The sequence below is a fragment of the Rhinatrema bivittatum genome, chromosome 5 (genome assembly GCF_901001135.1).
Source record: "Rhinatrema bivittatum chromosome 5, aRhiBiv1.1, whole genome shotgun sequence".
NCBI classification, from domain to species: Eukaryota; Metazoa; Chordata; class Amphibia; order Gymnophiona; family Rhinatrematidae; genus Rhinatrema; species Rhinatrema bivittatum.
Genome location: NC_042619.1, coordinates 238,479,902 through 238,504,124, shown reverse-complemented (window position 1 = coordinate 238,504,124; position 24,223 = coordinate 238,479,902). Strand labels below are relative to the sequence as shown.

The following is a 24,223-nucleotide window of genomic DNA, read 5'->3' as shown; positions in this document are numbered from 1 at the left end:
TTCCTGCGATAGGAACGCCCTGCCCCGTTTCGTCGAATACGGCTCCAAGGCATTCCAGGGTCTGCGTGGATACCGGCGTGGGTACCAATGGACTTCTTGTTGAACTCGACTAGCCAGCCTAGAGACTGCAAGAGTTGTAGGCCCCTGGCCACTGACAGTCGACACTGATCCTCGGACTTCGCCCGAATCAACCAATCGCCCAGGTAAGGATGAACCAGAAACCCTCCCGGCGAAGTTGCGCCACCACCACGACCATCACCTTCGTGAAAGTACGAGGCGCCGTTGCGAGCCCCAAACGGGAGAGCCGTGAATTGATCCTTAGGCATCGCTGAAGAGACGGTGGAATGCCTACGTGAAGGTACGCCTCCGTGGAACCTAGTGAGGCCAGGAACCCTCCTGGACGCACCGAGGCGATCACCGACCAAATAGTCTCCATTTGGAAGTGAGGCACACGCAGGCATCTGTTCACCCCTGTTAGATCCAGGATTGGTCTTGAAGTGCCGTCGTTCTTTGGAACAATGAAGCAAATAGAGTGACGTCCTTTGCCGTGCGGACTGATCGGAACGGAGGAAATGGCTCCCAAATGTTCCATGCGCCGGATGGTGATTAGCACTGCTGCCTTCGCTTCGGGAGCCTTGCACGGCGAGACGAGGAATTAGTGTGCCGGGGAACAAACAAAATTTAATGCGTAGCCGTGCGTTATCACGTTGCGGACCCACTGGGCCGATGGTATCCTGGCCCCCTAGCTGACGGGGCTCCACCCCGTCTACCGGAGCGTGTACCCCGAAAGGACTGCTGCCATTGATGGTTACGGGAGGAAGCCGACCTATAAGAAGAACCGGTAGACCTGTGATGACGCGACTTCCTGGGCCCTCGGAACCGGGATCTGGCCGAACAGACGGAGCGCGCCCTGAATCTGTCCTCGGGCAGCTGCTTTGAACGAACCATCTGCAGCCAGGTTGCGCAGCCACAGCAGGCGACGTGCCGAAACAGCCGCCACCCCGGACCTAGCGGACGTACGCAGCAAATCGTGGAGAATATCTGCCCCATACGCTATTGCTGCCTCCAACCTATCTGCCTGTGATGCCTGTTCCGCCGACAGACCTGCATTCGCCTGAAGAATTTGGGCCCAGCGCAGACTCGCTCACATAGCGAAGTTGGTACAGAAAGCAGCCCGCACACCCAGGGCAGACACCTCAAAATCTTGAGTTACACGTCCAGCTTCCTATCCTGTATATCCCGGAGAGCCGTGGCTCCCGTAACCGGAATGGCCGACCTCTTCGTCACCGCAGAGACTGCGGAATCCACCTTCGGCAGGCGAAGGAGTGCCAGCACATCCTCCGGTAGCGGGTAAAACTTGTCTATGGCCGTACCGACCTTAAAGGCGTATCCCATTCATTGAACAGGAAATCCTACTGTCGGCCCCGAGAGACCTATGCTCCTCTTCCTCGGAGAGCATCGGATCCATGATTGCCTCTTGGCAGATCCATGTTTGTCTCTCGACGGGCCCCCCCCCAGCGGAGCCTCCATTGCCAGTTCCTGAAGAATTGCTGGAGTTAGTAGGTACAGTTCCTCCCTGCGAAAATAGCCGTACCACCTGGGGGTCATCCCCTTCCACGGCTAGTGCCCCTTTGCCCGCGCTGGGCTGGACAGGACCGTCCGCAGCCGCCTCCCCGGCCCCCATCAGGGACTCCTCTGGAGACGCTGAGTCAACTGCCGATGAAGAATCCGTCTCAGGCTCCTGAGGTACGCCATGCGGCGGACGCTTCCCCCGCGAGGGCTCCCGAGAGCCCCCCGCAACATCCATAGTCTTCTAGCCTTCGGAACAGACCTGCGGGTGGCCCCCCCCCCCCCGCGCGACGCCCCTCCAGCAGCGCTAAATACGCTTATATTTGAAAAACCCCGCGCAACAGAAGCGCAAAAACAGATAAAATCTGAAGAACCATCCGCGGGAGCCAACGGGGAACGAGGCCCCTCCGTGGGGACCCCCCCCCCCCCGCCGGATCCCGCTGCGGGGAAAGCGCGGGGGGCAGGGCTGTATCCCCTGTTGTGAACCGAGCGATTTCGCGGCCGGAATTAAAATGGCCGCCGCGCGCGCACAGTGCAGGAAAAAAACAAACATCTTGGGGCCTATCAGTCGAGCCCCCCCCGCGCGGCGATTGCGCGGTTCTGGACTGGGCCCCCCGAGGCGCTCCGGACACTCCCTCTCTGCCCGTGCAACCGTAGCTGCAGAGGCCCTGCCACGAAAAACGTGCGCGAGCCGAGCCGCAGGCCCGGCAGGCCGACCCTCGTGGCCTGCCGGCGAGCGCGACGAAAAAACGGGCGGGAAACGCGGCGAAATGCAAACTAAAATTAAGAATTCAAAATCGGCGACCTCCCTCCTGCTACCGGCGCCCCCCCCCCTAAAAACGGAGCGGAGACGCGAGGAAACTGAGAGCCGCACAACGAAAACAAAAACTTTTTTTTTTTTTTTTTTTTTTAACAAAGCTTGCAGCTGTCCTTGGTTCTGGAGCCCTTTTCCTGCAGGGGTGAGTGAACCGGGCTCCCCGGTGTCACCCCTGACGCTGCCACTAGCTCAGCCGGGTCCTCAACCCTGGCAGCGGCCTCAACCGGGGGAGGGTAGTCCCCTCAGGACCTCTCAACCCCCCCGGGAGGCAGGGCACCCGGGACTAAAATTAAAAACAAATTAAAAACAAAACCCAATTTGCCACGAATACCTCGCAAAAACAATCAGGCCTAACAAAATTTGCCCCAAAAAACCAAAACAGACTAACCACCAAAATCAGGTCAGGCAGGGCTGTGACTGGACCTGCACCATCTACTGGAGACAGAGTAAGACTGAGGGGCTGTGACTGGCACAGGGGCATATATGGCTCCGCCCACAAGTTTTAGTCTGTCTCCATCTACTGGTGCGGAGTCACAACCCAGGTGTCCTGGACTGATCCTGGTACGTACAGGGAAATTTGATTTGAGTTAATTTTTCTGTATTTCTTACAGCCTCTGAAGCACTACAGACGAGGTTACATTTCAGCATGTGTTCAAGTGACAGAGACCTCAACACTGACTGCAGTCGAAACTGTGCAAATGGTATAATGTATACTATGTATTGACAATCTTAAAACAAACTACAGTCACTGGGTAGGCAAACATGACAGTAATGGATGGAAGGTCACCTGTATCCCTAAGAGTGACAAGGTTAATGGCTGGGCTTCAGCGCTGGCTCCAAATACAGAGCCTAATTTATACTTGAATTGTGTTATCTTATTTTTAGAAAGCAGAAAGGGAATACTGTGCTAACATGCCAGAAGTAAAATTCATTAAACGTGAACCAAGTCAGCAGCTCATAGTCCTTTGTTACTACATACACTGCAGCAAGCTGAAGAACATTGTTTATGGGGAGGAAATATAAAGAGCATCAAGACATTATAATATTTATAATCTTCCAACCATGCATTCATCCTTGCTTCCCACCCTTTTCTTAAGATAAAGTAGGAATTTTTGACTGTGACATGAAACTCACCCTTTCCTGAAATGCAAATGTTATTTCCTCTCCGTCTGAATTCTGCTGACAATACAAACCCTTCATGGTGACCTGCAAAGGATTAGGAAAAAAAAACCAAAAACAGAAAGAGGAATGACTACTGAAATCACGCAGATTTCACAATGTTAAGAAACTATACAAAAGGACAATCTAAAAATATTAACAATTGCTAATATTTGATAGCTGCTATGGGAAATCTGGGGACAACAGTGAGATCACTAATTTTTCCAGTAAAACGCGTAATATTTCATTTTTCTAGTGCCAGAGAAAGTGCAAAGGAGGACATTTTTAAAGAAATAATGAAAAATTACTACTTACCTGATAATTTCCTTTTCTTCAGGACAGCCCGATGAATCTAGAACAAGTGTGTTTTGTACCTCTACCAGCAGATAGAATCAGAGCAAACTGATGTCACAGTATACCTATCCCTGCAGTGACATCAACCTGCCAGTATTTTCTTCAAAAGCAACCGTGGACAGACTAGCAAAACTTGATTAAACAGATAACCATTTCAATATTCAGCCAACAGGCAACACTGAGCTCAGACAAGAATGTATTAACACTAGTCTAGGGACTGGACGAACATTTACCAATAATCCCTATAACACATAGCTACAACCATTTGGCAGCCAAGGGAGGGAAGCTGGATTCATCCATTTGTCCTAAAGAAAAGGAAATTATCAGGTAAGTAGCAATTTCTCTTTCCTTAGCGTCCAGTCAGATGAATCCAGAACAAGTGGGATGTACCCAAGCTACTCCCGAATAGGGCGGGAGGCTGCCCATGGTCCATTCAAAACTGCCCGTGCAAAGGCTGCGTCCTCCTGGGCTTGCACATCCAGACAATAATACCTGGAAAAAATGGGTAATGAGGACCATGTCACAGTTCGGCAAATGTCGACGGGAGACAACAAATTTCACTTCCGCCCACGACACTGCCTGAGCTCTAGTGGAATGAGCCCCGACCTGACTAGATAACGGCTTCCCAGCATTACAGGTAGCTGTGACTACCTCCTTAATCCAGCGAGCTATGGTAGTCCTAGAGGCTGGCTCTCCCTGCTTAGTACCACCGTGAAGGACAAACAGCTGATTCGTCTTCTGTAAAGGCTTAGTGACCTCCAGATACCGGACAATATGTCTCTTGACATCTAAAAGTCACAACAGACCAATACTTCTCTACATCTCTTTCTCTGCCCAGAGTTGGCAGGGAGACAGACTGATTCAAGTGAAAGTCAGTGACCATCTTTGGTAGAAAAGAAGGAACAGTACACAGCTATACCACCCCTGGAGTCACCCAGAAGAATGGCTCCCGGCAACACAAGGCCTGTAGTTCGGAAACCCTACGCACAGAACAAATTGCAACAAACACCATTTACAAGGCCAGATTATGCATCGGTCTAAACATAGGGCCCGCTAAGAAATCCAATACCAAATTAAGACTCCATAAAGGCATCAGAAACCGCAAAAGGACAAAGATGTTTCACTCCTTTCAGGTAACGGGCCATGTCAGGATGAGCCTCTAAAACAGACAAGAACACTACTTGTTCCTTTAAGCCTTTATTCAAGCCATCCTGCAAAAATTTCAAAAGGAGCAGGATCTTGACGGAACAAGGAAGAATACCTAAATCCTCACATGAGGCCTCAAACACTCGCCAAACTCGCATATAGGCCAAGGAAGTGGAGAACATTCTAGCTTTTAGCAAGGTGAAAATCACTGCCACATAGTATCCAAATTTCAGCAAGTGAGTCCTTTCGAGGGCCATCTGTAAGACAAAATTGATTTGGATCTTCGTAAAGAATAGGACCCTGTTGCAACAGATCCCTGTGCGCCGGAAGCCGAAGGGGCGATTCCGCCAGGAGCCACCACAGATCTGTATACCACGGTCTCCTGGGCCAATCTGGAGCAACCAAGAGCATCATCCCTCTGTGGCGCTCGATCTTTCAGACTAATCTGCCCAAAATGGGCCATGGAGGAAATGCGTACAGCAACTTATCTTCTGGCCACTCTTGCACCAAGGCATCGATCCCCAACTACTTCGGATCTCTCCTGTGACTGAAGAATTGCAGAACTTTTGCATTGCAAGAAATTGCCAGGACTAGTAACAGGAGACTCCAGCAATCCAGAATCAGCTGAAACACCATTCTCCTGGGTCCAGACTTTCCCTGCTGAGAAAGTCTGCTTTTACATTGCCTTTTCCTGCTATATATGTGGCTGAGATCATCCAGAGATTTAGTTCGGCCCATTCCAAAAGATGATTATCTCCTGCGGCACTTGTTGGCTCTTGGTTCCTCCCTGCCAATTTATGTAAGCCACAGTCATTGCATTGTTCGACATTATCTGGACCACTCGACCCTGCAGTCTGTCACTGAACTGCAAACATGCCAGCCGGACTGCCCTGGCTTCCAAATGACTGATGTTCCGGAGAGACTCTTTACATCCTAGCGCCCTTGCGCTGTCAACTCCAGACAGTGAGCTCCCCAACCATGGAGGCTCGCATTTGTCTTCAGTACTAGCCAGTCCAATGGTGCTAGGGAAATTCCCTTCTTTAGAGGATCTGGCTGTAGCCACCACTGCAGTTGGGAGGGTTCAAGACAGTGTTCATCAGTAGCCACAGCTGTGCCACCAACTTCTGAATACGAGCTTCTGGCAGAAAAATCTTGCCCTGCTTCATTTCGAACCAAACCCCAAGGTATTCCAATGACTGAGTAAGCTGAAGACTGCTCTTGGTCAGGTTCACCACCCAGCCGAGCTCCTGCAACAAGCCAATTAAGCGGACAGCCAATTAAGGGTCACCAGGCAGCTCTCTTCCAGCAACTTGGCTCGAATCAGCCAGTCGTCCAAATATGGGTGTATTAGGATCCTATCCTTTCTCAATTCTGCCACAAGTACCACCATTACCTTGGAAAAAGTCCTGGAAGTGGTGGCCAGACCAAAAAGCAGCACCCAAAACTGATAATGGCATCCCAGAACTGCGAACCGCAGAGAGCATTGATGCTCTTGAATGGGAATGTGAAGTTACGCTTCAGACAGGTCCAAAGAGGTCAGAAATTCCCCCGACTGCATGGCCATTATCACTGAGCGCAAGGTCTCCATGCGAAAATGTGTCACCCACAGATGACGGTTGACACATTTGAGATCCAGGATGGGACAAAAGGATCCCTCTTTCTTGGGCACAATGAAATAAACTGAATATCGCCTCAGACTGAGGAGCTTGACAATGGATCCTCCATTGCCTCCTTCTACGGGGAGTGGCAGGAAGAAACCACGAACATGTCCCGAGGTATACTGCAAATCTCCAGCACATATCCTTCTCCTATCACTTCCAGGACCCATTGATCCAATGTGATCTCGACCCACCTCTAATAGAAAAGAGAGAGGCATCCCCCTATCTTCTGTTCCCGGGGTTGGGATGGCAAACCTTCATTGGGAGGCGCGGGAGGATCCACTATCTGAGCCTGCGTCCCTTCTGGACTGTCTGGGACGAAAGAACTGAGACCTACCAAAATGTAGAGTCTTCTGAAAGGTCGCTCCTCTATAGGGTTGAAAACGCTTGGATCCTTCAGCACGACCTGTCATGCTAAAGGAGCACGGTGTCTGCTTCTTACCCTCTGGTAATCAAGGAACTGGTGATTCCCCCCTCTTACTGGCAATTTCTCCAACTCGCTCCCAAACAAGAGCGAGCCTTTAAAGGGCAATTTCTTGAGGTTAGCCTTGGAAATCACATCGGCCAAACAATTTCTCAGCCATAACTGACACCTGGCCACTATTACTGAAGCCACCCTTCTGGCTGAGGTGCAGACCAAATTGCAGCCTGCATCTATCAAGGTGGTGGCCGCTGGCTCCATAACTGCTCTGGAATTCATCTCAGAGACATCAACCTCTTGAGAGAGAAACAAACAAAAGCAAGCTACCAGGGAACAACAAGAAGCTTTTTGCAAAGTCATTGCCACTGCTTCAAATGCCTGCTTAAGGATAGTTTCAATCCTCCTATCGTGTACATCCTTCAAGGCCACTCCTCCCTATGGGGATAGCTGTCCGCTTCAAAACTGCACATACAAATGCATCCATCTTCGTAAAACATAAATGCTCTCTCACCACCAGATCCAGAGGGTACAGGCCTTCCAAAACCTGATCTCCTTTGAAATTAGCCTCTGGGGTGCCCCACTCAAGATCAATCAATTCTTGAACGGCCTCCATCACAGGCAAAAACAAGAGGATTTACGCAGAGAAACCAAAATGGGATTTTTCTTTGGCTTAGACATGGAATCTGCCTCAGGTACTCCAAGCATTTTCAAGGTCTGGGAAATCAGGGCCAGCAGTTCATCTCTATAGAAGAACCATAGCATAGTCCTATACGGTTCTAATCCTGAAGGAATTTCACCATCCTCAAGAGAGTCAGGATCGGCATCATCATCTGTGCCATCTAGATCTTTATCGGACAATCTTGCTGCTGCTCTAGTACTCCAGCACATACCAGTAGGTCCAGGCAAGCTCTGCACCTGTGACTCTGCCCTGGGAGCAGTGGACAGGGCTGAAGACTGCGCCTGAAGAAAGGACTGCAATCCCTAGAAAAATTCTACCCATGAAAATGTTAAAGTATCCAGACCAGGAGGTACCTGAGATGTACTCATTGAGCTGCCTTCCTCTGCTAAAGAACCAGTTAGGGGAGTTCCAAAATCAGGCACCCCACCTGAAATGTCTTTGCCCAGACCTGGGAAGAACCAGGTTTAGCGAAACCAGAGAAAAATAATTCTTCCTGAGCCTCCAAACAGTGCTGGCTAAAGTCAGCAGGCACTCCTGGTGAGATGCCCAAATATGACAGGCAGTGCAAAGAGAAAGGGACTTAGGTTTCTTAGATATAGGCGCCATTATACCAGCAGCACGCTGATTGGCGGCCAGAAGCATGCATCTAGTTTTTTTTGGGGTTTTTTTTTTAAGACACCGAAAAAATTCTAGGTGTCCCACACCTAAGCGACCCATGCCTTGGCATCCAAGACTAAAGCATCCCTAGGATAGGTGCTGTAAAAAGCACACAGCAACGCTCAACTTGTGCACACAGGCAAGCGGACAGCCAATTAAGGTGCCGTTTAACTTGGATGCACAGACTACCATGCCTGCCAAAGCATCCAAAAACTGAACACACAACTTGGACACATAGCTAGACGCACACACTGAACAGACAATCCTGTACAGCAATGGTTCTCAACCTTTTTCCCATTGTGACACACCTGACGGATAACGCTCACGTGTGACAAACTGCTCATTACAATCTATGGTGGAAATTAAAAAAAAAATAAAAAATAGCCCTGTATTACTTTTATTGTTAAGAATGATACAAGGGAAAGATAAGAGTACTCTCTCTGAACATAAATTTATTTAAATTGCTTTAAATTGCTTTAAAGGCATCCCTTTACCATGTATTATAGTTTCTTGTACATTGTCTTGCTATTTCATGCATGATATCCTGCATTATTTCTCTCTTCAAATCTATTTTAATTTGTTCCCTTATAGCTGTTTATGATACCCCTTTATATAGTCCCCGTTATTTATACATACTTATCTCATGTATCTTTGTTTCATTGTTTGATATTGTTCTTTGTAAGGGCCATGCCCAACAGTTCTTAGTTGTATGTAAACCGATACGATGTGCAAACGGCTATCGGTATAGAAGAAACTCCAAATAAAATAAATAAATAAAATAATAAATAAATTATATAAATAGTAAACCTCCTATACCAGAACAGCACTAACTTCTAGCACTCAAACAGTAACCACCTTATCTAAGAAAAGGCAACACTGAAAATATTACATCAGGTCTTAAAACTCCAATACTCCTATTAGGAAAATTGAACAATCCAGGCTGCTATAGAGCCCTACCTATTAACTAAACGCCAGCAGAACACCTCACTTCAATCACATGTACAGACCATAAAGCATAACTAGAAACATGCAGACAAAAACTGAACTGGAAACCACAAGCAGCTAGAGACTCTGTATGCAATGCAACAAATGAAAAAGAGAAACATCATCAGTCTTCATAAAACAAAATCAAGAAATATAAAATCAATAGCAATAAAACCATACTAATAAAAAGAACAGATTATTTCAAAACCGCTGATGAAAGGAATATCCAATTAAAAACTCATATTAAAAAAAATGTCTAGACATCAATAAAATATTTCAAAACTGCAGACACAAGAGATGCAATAATTAAAAATAAGGATTAAAAAAATGCTCTGCTCTCATACCTGGGAACATTGGATTTCCAGGTGCCCTGAGGTTGTTGTGAATTAGCAGGAGGAGGGGGTTACTTACAACTTTCTCCTCTCTCGCACACAGGCTCTCAATCACACACAGATACATGCTCTCTCTCTCTCATACACACACATGCTCTCACACATACAGGTTCTCAATCACACACATTTGCTGTTAATCACACACTTACACATATAAGCTCTCAAACACACATACATGCTGTCTCATAAGCATACACACATACAGGGTCTCAAACATACGTGCTCACGCACTCTCTCCCCCTCCCACTGAAGAATAACTAACAGCAGCCGCCTCCTCCTTTTCCAGCCCTCGAGAAAGAAGTTCCATTGGCTGCGGGGACTAACGTTGTTCCTCGCCGATGATGCACACACTTGCACCTTAGCTCATCTTCCCGCATAAGCAGCATTTCCTCTTCCAAGCTGCAGGGTGGGGGGGAGGGTTAAAGAGAGCATGCTGCTAATGCTGCAATCCTGCCACTTTCCGCCCGGGCTCCCAGCATTTCAAGCCCAAGCAGGAGGAAGAATTCACATTTCACTGGGGCAGGGGGCGCAGCTGGGCCAGCAAGTGACCGGGAAGTGTGGCGGCGCACCTGCCTGTGCTTGGCAACACATTGGTGTGTCGCAACACACCAGGTGAGAACCACTGCTGTAGAGGGCAGCCTAAAGAAAGCGCGCGAAATGCCGTTGAGGCCCACCATGCAGCATAAAAGCCTCAGAGCGAGGCCTAGCCTACAGAGGCTGCTCAATCCAGCTAGCTGCCCACTTCCCTCGACCTCCCACAGAATGGGATATATGTTGGAATGGTGTGCTGGGCATGGAGACCGGGGGAAGGAGGAAGCCTTACAGCAAAAAACAAAAAAAACCAAAAAACCCTCCTCTGACTCTATTTTTTTTTTTTTTTTTTTAAAGTTACCTGAGCTCAGCCTTACCTGGCTGAGTACAGAGATGGTCTCCAGCTGCGGGGGAGAGGGCATGTGCCGTCACTGCCACGCTCAGCTTCCTGCACCCGTCCTTCAGCTACTTAACAGCTAAGTCCACGCCAGCTGAAAAACCAGCTACCGGCCCAAGGCATTCAACTGAGGGATCATCTCAGGAATTCTCAACTGGAGGAGGGACCTTTTGGTATCACCGCAGGAGAGTGGGGCGAATTTAGTTTCCTTATTTCTTCTTTTTCAAATCGAAGCAATCACCAGTAAGGAGATGCACATCTACCATCTGCTGGAGAAGGAAAATACTGGCAGGCTGTTGTCACTGCAGGGGTATATGTACTGTGACGTCAGTTTGCTCAATCTCCTTCTGCTGGTAGAGGTGCATAACCCCCTTGTTTTGGATTCATCTGACTGGATGCTAAGAAATGGGAGTTTTCCTAGAGGAAGTTGTCAGCTGATAATGATTTAGGAAAAGCAAAATACCTTCATATTGCAATAGAAAGCTACAAAGCACCAAGGGAAAAATCGGGATGAAAATCCATTTTATTTCAAAAGTAAAATGCCAAAAATACTGTACAAAAAATATCAGATCTCTCTCTGTCAAGCAAACTGTAGGAGGAATGGAAGGGGTGGATTGGAAAGGTATCTCTCTTGGATAATGTGTGCAGTTTTAAAGCCTTCATACCGCCCTCTCTGCCCAGTATCTTTCCCTCGCTCTGCAGCCCAAGTAATATCTAGCATGCATAAGCCCTACAGAAAAACAAAGTACAATATCAACCCACATTAAATCAAATTATTCAAACAAAAGTGGGAACCAATCATTTAGGTGTCATGTAAAGTGGTATTACTACACTATTAGACAACAGTTTGTTTTGGCACTAGGGTATAATCATCCGCCTTAAAAAAACCAAAACAACAAAAAACGCCTTACAGTCTTTAAAACATTTTAATTAGAACTGTTCATAAAAGTGTTGATTTACTAGTGTAACAAGTTAGTGCCAAGGAAATGATAACTGCTATAATTATATAACACAATAAAACTAATACACTGACCTGGTGAAGAAAACATCAATAGCACCAATAAGGTATCCAATGAAATTCCAGATGAAAAATTAGGCTCAGAAATCAAGACGCCATCTTAGATGTAGAAAATCAAAATGGGAACCTCAGGAAAAAGCTCTCAAATCCAGACATTGATGTCCAGCAACATTCAGAAGTTGCCTGCCTTGGGGCGTGCTCATTGTCAGAACCTTTATCTATTCTGACTGAAACATTTTTAAGACTGTATGCGGCTTGTGCTCCATTATACATGAGAGACTCAGCAGATATTAAGGTTTATCTCCAGAAACTTGACTCTGGATCTTACAGTATGTATGCTAGTTACAAACAGATATTGAATCTTTATATACGAAAATCCCTCAAGATGAGGTAATTAACATCATTGAAACCATTCTTGATTGTCAGAACACCTACATCCTTACTCATTTGGCTCTTAAAAATAATTAAATTTTATTTTTTTTTTAGAATTTTCTGAGACAATCCAGAGCAATCAAGGAATAGTAGGAAAGCATACCAAGGAAAATATACACATTACATTACAATATGTCATGTGTTCCAAGGAAAAATAAGACTACTATAGTCCACAATGGGGGGAAATTACCAGAACCCCAGGAAAAAAATTAAAAAATAAGAAAAAGGCACAGAATGCTGCTGGCTCTTCACATTTATAGTATAGGCGAATCACGGAGTAATACTCAAGAGGAGGAACCCCCTACTGGGGAAGAGGTTACACCAACCCCCCTGGATAATAATCTATCACTAATCTATCGCGTTGTGACAAATGTGAAGGTTCATAAAAAGATACGGGTAGATTTTAAAAGGGCCACGCTTGTGCCCATAAATGTGACTCTCGCCGCGCACAAAGTTGTGCTATTTTATAAAGTATGCACTTAGGTTCTAAAATACTCTTTACACGCATATGTCTGCAGCCAAGAGAAAACCTCGTTAAAAGGCTCAGTCTGATACTCTACATATGAACCAATATAAGGGGGCACTTTGATTCAGGGTGCATTTTCAGGAGATGGGTTGGGGTTAGGGGGGTGTTAGACACATTCAGAGGTACTGTATTCATTGTAAAACTGACATCATGTCAGTTTTACAATGAATACCTCTAAATGTGTCTGTAACACCCCCCCCTAACTCCAACCCACCTCCCAAAAATGCACCCCGAATCAAAGTGCCCCTTTACAATGGTCCATATGTAGAGTATCAGATTGAGCCTTATAAAAAGAGGTTCTCTCTCTCTCTCTCTCTCTCCCCCCCCCCCCCCCGATGTTCACCTGACTCCTACGCCTACTGAGGAGCCTTAGCAAAGTTATGTGCGGAATAGATGCGCACTAGCTGAGCAAAATTAGGAGTTACGCACATCAGTGCTGGCCCTGCCTCTGGAACGCCCATGCCCTGCCCCTTTTCTGGGCACGCGTACATGAATGTACATGCGTCCTTCCTGGTTATTTAAAATTCGCAAAGCTCTCGCCGTTTTTGCGCGTGCAAGGCTTTTAAGTTCTACCTCATTTAACAGCATCCAATTTAATGACGCATTTACAAGGAAAATTAAGTCAGAAGAGGCCACCAATCTGTTGAACTCCAGGTCTTAAAAGAAGAAACTGTTTTCTCTTAAGTTGCATAGCCATAGTTACATCTGGAGGCATAGCAATATTTAAATTACAAAACAGAACATTCTTCTTTCTATAAAATTATTTCAGAAAATAGTTTCTTTTCTGAGTCAGACAGAGTGTTGTGGAGCGCTAGGAGAGCGATCCCACTCCTGGGTGATGTGTGTCCTTGGGCCACGGCTCGACCCCAGAGGGCTCTGAAGAGGTGCCGCGGGAGGCGTGGCATGCCCGAGCATGGGCTGGACGGGAGCAGGGCTGGAGAGACATGGAAGACAGGCCCTCCTCCGGACCTGCACGCTTTGGAAGACCCAACAACGCAATGTTGGTCTTGTGAACAGTCCTCTGACCATTCCCAGCCCTTTCGGACCTGCCGCAGGGTACGGCACGAAGCGACAGGCCAGATGGAGGCCAGGGCAGCGAAGACTGGAACATGGATTCAGACGAGACTCAGGAACGACGTAGACTCAGGCATAGACGTGGACTCAGGAACGAGGTGCAGGATCCATAGACGTGGACTAAGGCATAGATGCAGGATCCTTAGACGTGGACTCAGGAATGAGGTGTAGGATGCATAGACGTGGACAGGCACAGGCGTGGACTCAGGACTGGATGCACAGAGGTGGAATCAGGAACGAGGGCTGAAGGAAGACATGGGCACCGTCCCTCAGGGCGCCCCACTCAGACCACCCGCGGGACTGAGTCGCGGACCACCCTGCCTCATGCGCGCCCTACTCAGCCCTGGAAGGCTGGTCGCGGACCACGCAGAGAGCGGGAGAGCACAGGAAAGAGGAAGCAGGTTCGCTGCACTCCTGGCAGCACAAGGCAAGGATACGCTGCACTCCTGGCAGCACAAGGCAGGTTAAAGCATCAGGATCAGGAACAAGGATTAAGACAGACCTCAGTGCTGGAACATGGACATCTGAAACAGCAGGAACATCAGGACTGGAACACGAGTACTGGATCAAAAGACAGACCTTGGGACTGGAACGGCAAGCAGACATCAGGACTGGACGAGGAGCTCCAACAGGTAACAAGAAACACAGGACCTTGCAGAAGTGCTGGAACATGGACAACTTCCTGGAGCGAAGGATCTCAGGAGTGACCAACTCCTTGCGAAGGCAAAGACAGACTGAAAGCTGAGCCCTTTAGTAGGGCTGAGGTGGACAACGCCCAGGGAGGGGTCAGCAGGGGGCCACACCTGGCTGGCCCTTGAAGAGGAGCAGAGAGACGCGCGCTCGCACCCTAGGGAGCTGGAGAGAAGAGCTGGAAGCTGGTGGCGTCCTCAGCCACGTGGAAGGCCAGGGAAGCAGTGGAGCAGCCCTGGGCTGGAGCTGGGTGAAGGCAGGTCAGTGGAGCAGCTCCCAGCTGCAAGGACAGAAGCAGGAAGAAGCAGAGAGAGGTAAGGCTGGCTGCAGGCACCGGCAGGGAGAACAGAGAGCTGCAAGGACTGAAGCAGGAGAAGGGCTGACTGCAGGAACGGCTCCATGCCGTGAAGACAGCCCCAGGAGGAGAGGTAAGGCTGCAGGCAGAGTAGAGAGCTGTAGTAGGCTGCAGGCACTGGCAGGGACGGCTTCCCAGCCAGGCAAGGACCCGGGCTTTAGCAGGCACCAGCAGAGACGGCCTGCTGACTAAAGGGCCCGGGATTGCAGCAGCACGTCGGGAGAAGGCAGGAACAGCTGCGGGGACAGCCCCAGCTGATTCAGGGAGGATGCAAGCAGCGTCAGCAGCCCGGCTGGCTGTGGCTGTGAGAAGGTAAGAGCCTGCCCACGCTCTTGTGGGCAGGAGCATAACACAGAGACTAACAATTAATGATGAGGATTTTATTTCTTCTTCAGCTGACTTTTCAAGGATAGCAGTTAATGAGAAAAATCCAAAGAGGTTGGGTTTTTTCAACTCTGGCTTTTTTACTTCAACCCGTCAATAGACCGGTATCTGAACACCTTGTATATGTCCTTGGCCCAGCCAATATTTCTTTCATCAAGAGCTCTATAAAAACATTTTGGCACCTATTAAGCACTGATATTTGTTGTAAGTTTGACTTGTTTGTGGACCACTGGTTGCTGTATTGATGACTCTGCCCATGGGGAGGAGCCCTGTGGGGAAAATACAGCAATAGGCTGACTCTTCAGTAATGACCACAGAGAGAATAGAAGCTTTATTATACAGCAGTTGGCAAGACCTGAGAAGCGGGCTGTGCTCCTCAGTCAGTGGAGTAGATCTCTAATGATTAGTTCAGTCCAGGCACTGAGTTGTATCAAGTGCAGAGGTCTCACCAGAAGCTGGAAGTGAAGGATCTGGTAGTGGTCCGCGGAGCGGGGTAGGCTGAAAACCCAGTCACAGATGACATAGTCAGCGATGATAGATCCGGTAGTGGTCCACGGAGCGGGGTACGCCAAAAATGTATTCTGTGGTGAGACAAGGCAGAGAGAAGGTACTCACGAAAGCTGATAGTTGCTGGAGAAATGGCCTCCCCAGAACAGAGGTAGAGATGATGCAAGGCCCGGAGTGCCGGAGTCAAGATCTCCTCTGAAAATGCAGGTTAACCCAGGAGGAAGGCAGGCGAGTGCAAGGCCCTGGGGAGCGGGTACCTAGGATCCTGATGAGCTGCGAAACCTGGAGAGTAGACAGGAGCAAAGCAAGACCCCTGAGGAGTGGGTGCCTTGAGCGTCCTTGCTGGAACAGCGAAACCCCAGAGGGTAGGTAGGAGCGAATAAGGCCCCCAAGGAGCGGGTACCTAGAACACCCTAGTGTAGCCAGCATAACCCTGGAGGGTTTATAGGAGCGAGTACTCAGAGCGGGTGTCTCTGAAGGAAGTCGAAATTAGCTGGAGCAGAACCCTTGCTAACTCGTAGCTGGATCGGAGATGGGAGGCTAAGTACCCGGAGGTTGTGACTTCATGCGGTGGGGACGCCCCCGAAGTTCCCGCCATGACGTATTCAAAAGAGAGGGCGGGGCGCACGCGCGGGCCTAAGTGACCTCAGTGAAAGAATGGTGAAAGCAATCGCCCATGCCGGTCCGGGGACGCCGGAGAGGTCGACGGAGGCAGCCATCTTGCCCAGAGGAGAGGAAAGAGAAAGAAAAGAGGTGAGACAGAGAGGGCGCAGCCGTCTGCGACCGACAGGCGCAACAATATTGTGTTCCAAGAGCCTCTTAATTTTGCTTACCAGTGAGCCTAGAATATTTGTGATTTTATTGTTCTCGGATTTTGCACACAGTCAGCAGTTGAAGGGGTTAATTTGGGGCATCGCCCCTGTAGACACTGTTCTGTATGTCCACAGATGTTCTCTGATATAGTTTTTTCCATTTTCTGTAACAGGATCTTTGCCTCTCAATTTTTCTAGCACTTGTGACATGTCTGCTGCAATTTACAATATTAAGTGTCCATGTAATTTATCTTACATTAATAAACCTTTTCGATCTATCAGTACCAGAATGACAGAGAACAAAAGCTATATCCACTGGGGAAAACTAGATGCGTCGCTGGTTGTTCATTGCATTTCAGAACAAAATCCCTTCTCGGATTTGATATTTGTGGTAATTGAAAGGGCCCCAATTTTCACTCATGGGGGTGATGTGATTACATGGTTGCAGCATAAGCAAGATGGAGCTATAGTTTACACACTATTGCTCCTGGTGGCCTTAACAATGAATTGGTCTGGTCTGTGTTTCTTTAAGATATGAATGATAGCATAGTGAGAGTTGTAGCTGCAAATAATTGGGAGTGATTTCTAATTTTTTTTTAGTTTTGGAAATACCTTAAAAAAAAAAAAAGGTTTCTACTTTTGTACAGCTGATTATTGTTCATATAAGATGACTGCACTATGGAGAATCAAAGGATCATTTTTCTGACTTTGATGATTACAAAAATTAGTTGTATTAGCCCCCGTTGTAGACTGTTTAGGAAAGGAAGTTTGCTTACCATAAACGGTGTTTTCCTTAGATAGCAGATGAATTAGCCATGCTGTCTGGGTACGTCCTCCGTGCCATTAAGTGGCGGAGCTCTCTAAGATCACCCAAAGTCTTTAGATGAGGTGTTCCCTCCTGCCTGCCCTGTGCCTGCTCAAGGCTCCTCAGTCGGTGTCAAAGCAAGACAATATGCAATGTTGGAACTGTCCGGGGAGGCAGGAGGATCAGCATATCTAATTTGTCTGCTATCTACAGAAAACACCGTTTATGGTAAGCAAACTTGCTTTTTTCCCCATAGATAAGCAGCTGAATTAGCCATGCTGTCTGGGACTCCCCAGCTGAAGTATTGAGCGCAGTAGGCATGTAGTCATTTGTACGTTAGTGAGTGCTTAATACATAATAGGAGGCGGACAGTTCTGAAATAGTTCAACCATTTAGTGTTCTTTTGGAGAATTATCCCCCCCATCTTTGCATCATCCTCCGTCTGTTTGTCCAAGCAGTAGTGGGATGCGAAGGTGTGAAGTGAAGACCATGTGGCTGCTTTGCAGATATCTAAGAGAGACATCATGAACATGAGCAATGGATGCAGCCATGGCATGTATTTGGTGTGCTTTGGGTGTGGTAGATAATGATTCTGAAATTTTTTGATAACAGAATTGTATGCAGTTGGTAAGCCAGGAAGATAATGTTCTCTTTGATACAGGAAGACCTGGCGCGTTCGGGTTAAATGAGAGGAAGAGTTGCAAAGGTCTTCTCGGAGATTGAGTGTGTTGTTTATAATATGCAAGAGCACGTTTACAGTCTAAGGAATGAAGATGCCGCTCGCTGTCATTTGCGTGCAGTTTTGGATGAAAGATCATTAGTGTTATGGTTTGATTTAAATGAAAGGTAGAAAACTACCTTGGGGGGGGCGCTGTTGCGCATCGGATGGAAGCAGTCGCCTGAAGTTTGTGCTCCGCTCCCTGCAAGCAATCATACCCCAGTAACGGCTGATTTTGCAGTTTTTTCGACCGTAATCGCTTACCGCAGAGGCGATAAGAGACCAGGCACCTCCGGAAATGGCATCGAAACGTAAGCCCGCCGACTTGCGGCAGTTTTCTTATGAAAAGGCGGCGCTCGATTCGGGCCTAGAAGATGGCGGCCGCGTGGCACCCGCGCTGGACTCCGCTCCCGCGGCAACGGCTCAGGAGGATATTGTGGCCGATAGAGCGGACTCATCTCTAGCCCCGGTGCCCCTCTCCAGAGATGAGATACGCGAGTGGTTCGTAACGCTCAGGGCCGACATGAAACGGGACAAAGCAGACATCATGGCTGCAGTTGCAGACATTAAAGACATTGCAGCGCTGGGATACCGGGTGGATGAAATTGACATCAGGGTGGAGGGTCATGGCGAGGCCATAAATACCCTGAACTCCCAGCAGTTAAATTTAAATTTGGAACTTGGGGCCCTTCAAGAGAAAATTGAGGACCTCGAGAATCGCAGTAGGAGATGTAATCTGCGTATTCGGGGGGTTCCTGAAACAGGAGAGTATGAGGATGCTTTTACCACTGCACAGCTGATCTGCTCATATATTCTGACTCTCCCTAATTCGGATGCAGTAACCTCAGCCCTGCAGCCCTCGGAGATCCGCCTGGAGAGAGCGCATCGGGCGCTGGGTCCCAGGAGAGACCAGCGGCCTAGGGACCTGGTTCTATGTTTTCACAGCTTTTCCCAGAGATCTCAGGTCGCTGAGGCGGCGCGCAACTTAAAAGAAATCCGCTGGAACAACCATATTATCTCCATATACCAAGACCTAGCTCCAGCAACTCTCAAAAGACGCTATGACCTACGTGAGGTGACTGCCAGTCTACGATCCACGTCGATTCGATACAGGTGGACATTTCCTTTTGGTCTGCAGTTTCAAGTGCAGGGCACCACGTACCGGATTAAAAGTGTTGCGGAGGCGGCGGAGGCCTTCAAGCAAGCCCAACTTTCAGTCACCTTTCAAGCGCCAAAGCTGGTGCCACCACCAGCTAAACTGGATGCTGCACCACGCTGGCAACAAGCTGCTAAGGGAGGCGGAAGACTGCGCCGGCACGCCGGTGATAAATCCTCGGCCTCTTCTGACTTGGGCTGAGGAGTGCCTCCGTGTTATGCTATAGACTATTGCCATTATCTCTGCCTATACGCCACTGGCGATGTTCTGGTACCAAAGTTTAGAGAGTACTGGTTTTTCTGCATATACATCTGTTTGTTGTATTTCGATATACTGCTTCATTTCATGCTGTTTCGGATTGCTTAACTGGGTATGGTTTAGCATTATTCATTGCTATGTTCATTTTGAGCTTGCGGGGAGGGGAGGGAGGCGGGAGACTGCCAGAGATCTGATGGTAACTCCCCATGGGAGTGTGGTCCCCCACCGGGTTTGGGTGACACACAATTGGACTAATGGGGTAGACAACTGGTCTCTTTGTTTTCTTTTTGATGGTGTTCATGGTAACAATCTTTTTCTCAAGTGTTGGTGTGTGTCTCTTCCTCCTTTGACTAGCTGGAGATGGTGGGAAATCATGGGGAAGCTTTTTAGTTTCACATACCATGGCGTATAAAATTGTCTCTATTAATGTAAAGGGCATTAACACTCCGAGAAAACGCCTGCTGTTAAAGAGGGAGATGCAGAGTCTGGGGGCTGCCATTGTTTATGTTCAGGAAACGCATGTGCGCAAGCACCATGAAAGGCTGCTGGTTTTTCCATCATACTTCCAGTCCTATTGGGCTGCCAGTACAAAGACCTCACGTTATGCCGGAGTGGGAATTCTCGTCTCCAATTCCCTAACCCATGAGGTGTTAGATTCACATTTTGATTCTTGTGGCAGATATCTTTTCCTTAAATTACGGGTGGGGTCCTGCATAATTACACTATTGAATGTCTATTTCCCTAATACGTCTCAAGTTGCCTTTCTTCATGACATAGATCAGTTGCTTCTAACCTATGAGGAGGGAGAATTGGTGTTGGGAGGTGACTTTAATGCGGTTTGTGACCCCACTCTAGACAGCTCTTCACGGAACTGTGGCACCACCTGGGATGCGGAAGGAATGGCGATCCTTTCTGGATCGCTGGAGCTTGGTGGATATGTGGAGGCAACGATATCCGCACTCCAGATCCTATACTTTTTTCTCCCCTCCACATGGTACATACTCCCGCATTGACTACTTATTTGTTTCCTCACATTTGCAAAACCGTGTTTTCACGGCTGGTATAGAGCCCATTACGTGGTCCGATCATGGTCCAATATGGATATCTGTTCGTCTCGGAGACCATGATCGGGGGTTCAAACCGTGGCGTCTTAATGATAGTTTGTTAAAAGACAAGGAGTTTCTGCTTACCACTACTACTCATTTACAAGAGTACTTTCGTAACAATACCCAGGATGAGAGTAGTCCTGCCGTGGTGTGGGATTGCTCCAAGGCAGTAATTAGAGGGTGGTTTATTGCTCGGGCGGCGCACTGCAATAAGGAGCGGGAGAAGGACCGTTCCTTTCTTAAGTTGGAGGTTTCTAAACTAACTCAACAACATATATCAGATGGCTCCAACATTACTTATAACAAACTTCTTAGGGCCAAAGATGCTTTGAGATCTCTCGAGGATACCGCCATTAGTCACCATCTCCTCATGTTGAAGCAGCAATTTTTTGAGGGCGGCAATAAAGCCGGGAGATACTTGGCTCAGAAGCTTAAAGCAGCCAGGGCTCAAACCCTAGTGGCAAAGATTTGCACCGCGCAGGGTTCTCTGGTTACAACATCTGAGGAGATTCGTGACTCTTTCTCAGCTTTTTATGCTAAGCTTTATAAGGGCACCCAGGGTATTGGGGAGGCAGATATATCTTTGTATTTGGACGCCATACCATTGACCACCCTCACTTCTGACCAACAGGCCTTTTTGGATAGGCCTATCGAAATTTCAGAAGTTTTAGCGGCAATTAAGGGACTGAAGCCAGGCAAGGCCCCGGGACTGGATGGGTTCACTGGCTCTTATTATCGTAACTTTGCTTCTGTCCTTGCTGCACCCCTTACCAATATGTTTAACTCCTTATGTCAGGGGGGACATATCGCCCAGGATAGTAACACTGCAGGAATATCGGTCATAGCTAAACCGGGTCGTGACCATACACAATGTGGGTCTTATCGCCCCATTTCCCTGATAAATATTGATTTAAAATTACTGGCGCGGGTGTTGGCGGCCCGACTAAATGGAGTTTTGCCCCAGCTCGTTCACTCTGATCAGGTTGGCTTTGTACCTGGCAGACTCGCTGCTGATAATGTTAGAAGAATTGTTGACATTGTAGATTATGTTCAACACTCACAGGTGCCCGCCATACTCCTCTCATTGGACGCCGAAAATGCATTTGATCTTGTCCACTGGCCCTTTTTGCTGAGTACCCTCTCCCGTATGAGTTTTGGCGGCAACTTTATCAATTGGATTGAGAAACTTTATGACCACCCACAGGCGCCAGTCAAAGTAAATGGGACGTATGGGAAACCTTTTGACATAGGTCGAGGCACCAGACAAGGTTGTCCGCTTTCCCCTTTACTTTTTGCGCTATTTTTGTATTTAAGGTTTTTTATTGAACCAACAAGCATGTACATTCCAAACGTTGAATGCAATTGTACACTGAGTATGCACTTGTAACTGGAATAAACAAAGCATGTACAGTCCAAACTTCGAAAGTAATTGTAAACAGAGTATGCACTTATAAATTGAATAAACAAAGCATGTACATTCCAAGTGTTGTATGCAATTATTAACTGATTATGCACTTGTAAATTGAAGAAACAAAGGGAACAGCCGGGCCCGGATATGAGAAAGAGTAACACAGTTCTAAATAGTCCATACCGGCGTTCCCCACCCACAGACTATGCATGGTTCATTTAACTATTATACCCAGCCCCCCCCCCCACCCCCCAATGCTTCACATGTACACGAAGACAATTCGAAAGGAAATATACAAATGAGGCTTATGCCAAGAGGAGTTTGCGCTATTTTTGGAACCCTTTACCACCAGAGTCAGGCTTGCTCGATCTGTTACGGGCATACGTGCGGGTGGTCACCACTTTAAAATTTCACTATTTGCGGACGACGTGATGCTCACTCTTAAGGATCCGTTCACCTCCCTCTCAGGTATAATGCAGGAGCTCGATCAATTCACTGCGGTTTCAGGGCTTAAGGTGAACTATGAAAAATCAGAGATCCTCAATCTTACATTGCCAGAGGAGGACGTGAATCGCCTCTGGGGTCTATTTCCATTTAAGTGGGCTAAAGGAGCGTTAAAATATTTAGGAGTGCGTATTGGGCCTCGATCTGACTTATTGTATCACCTAAATTATACCCCGCTGGTTCAGAAGGTACAAAGGGATATGGATCAGTGGAGCCGTCACACCCTCTCGTGGATGGGTCGAATTGCCTTAGTAAAAATGAATGTCTTACCCCGTTTTCTCTATTTTTTCACCACCATTCCTATTTCTATAAAGTCCGAAGTCCTTAATCACTGGCAACAAATTATATTTGGGTTTATCTGGCGCAAGCAACCACCAAGAGTAGCGCGTTCTACTTTATATTTACCGAAAAATAGAGGAGGATTGAGTGTTCCCAACCTCAACTGGTATTATAGTGCAGCTCAGCTGCGGGCCTTAGTAGTTCTGTATAGAACACAGGAGATACCTCAATGGGCTTTTTTGGAGCAAGCTATGGTAGGGGGTATGCCCTTATCTGCTATACCATGGCAGCCCCGCGACACTTGGGACCCATTCCTGTATTTTCCTACAGCCCTGCGGACCACGGTCCAGGTGTGGTTAAAATGGAAACCAATTCTGGTTGGCAGGGAGGCATACATGCTTCTTACCCACCTTTTTACTAACTCCTTATTGCCTCATGTGGCCCTCTCCAAAGAGGTACTTGCGTGGCGCACGGCAGGCATTGTGCTGATAGACCATGTACAAGTGCAGGGGGCGTTACTGTCTAGGGAGGATTTGGGACGTCGTTATGCCAATTTTCCCACTGACTTTCTTCTCTATGCTAAGGTCTATCACTCCCTCCATCGTGCGCTACGCCTGGGCACTCTTAAATTGACCGGTTCTCTTTTTGAAACGTATTGTATGAATGCTCAGAATATGAAGGGAGTGATATCCAAGATATATGCGTTACTGAATGGGAGACGGTCCAGTCCATCTCCGCAGCAGAAGGCGTGGGTCTCTGACTTTCAACGGGACCTAGATGATATAGAATGGGATGACATTTTTACTAATGCACACAAGTGTTCTATATCAGCGGGCATACAGGAAAATTGTTACAAGATGCTGTATCGTTGGCATTATTCCCCTGTCCGTTTACATAGATTCCACTCGGCCTTTTCTGAGTTGTGTTGGCGTGGCTGCGGGGACACTGGCACTTACTACCATGTTTGGTGGAGCTGCCCACGTATAGTTCAGTATTGGCGCAATGTGGTGGCATGGATATCGACTGTGTTGGGAGTATCGATTGAGGCTGCCCCCTGGCACGCTCTTCTTCCCCTGCATATTGAGGCCTTACATAAGGACCACCAACGAGTTGCGCAACTGGTCTTTATTGCAGCACGTACAGAAATTGCATTGCACTGGAAGCAGAGTGCTGCCCCTAGCCTAGCCAGAGTGCAGGCTCGGTTACATAACTATTACCAGTTGAGTAGGCTTACAGCGGTGCATCATTCTCGCATAGCCGCTTTTACAAGAACATGGGAACCTTATCAACGTTGGTTTGCTTCCTGTCAATAACTGGAATGCTTCTTCCACATAACTGGCAGTTGTGAATCTATCCGAGCAGTATGGAGTCTTGTAGGCCGCTAACCCACTGTGCTGAGCCCTATTTCAGACGTTGCTGAGTGTGTTG

The 24,223-nt window shown here is 47.8% G+C and overlaps 1 protein-coding gene across 3 annotated transcripts in view; it reads right to left on the bottom strand.

Annotated features, from left to right (window-relative positions):
* Window positions 1-24,223, bottom strand: part of CRYZL1 (crystallin zeta like 1) — a 138,860-nt gene that overhangs the window by 84,478 nt on the left and 30,159 nt on the right. For all 3 annotated transcript variants that reach the window (XM_029603541.1, XM_029603543.1, XM_029603542.1), the window contains exon 2: window positions 3,521-3,592. In XM_029603541.1, the coding sequence (XP_029459401.1) occupies window positions 3,521-3,586 (66 nt within the window). In that variant the 5' untranslated portion in view covers window positions 3,587-3,592. The remainder of the gene's footprint in view (window positions 1-3,520; window positions 3,593-24,223) is intronic.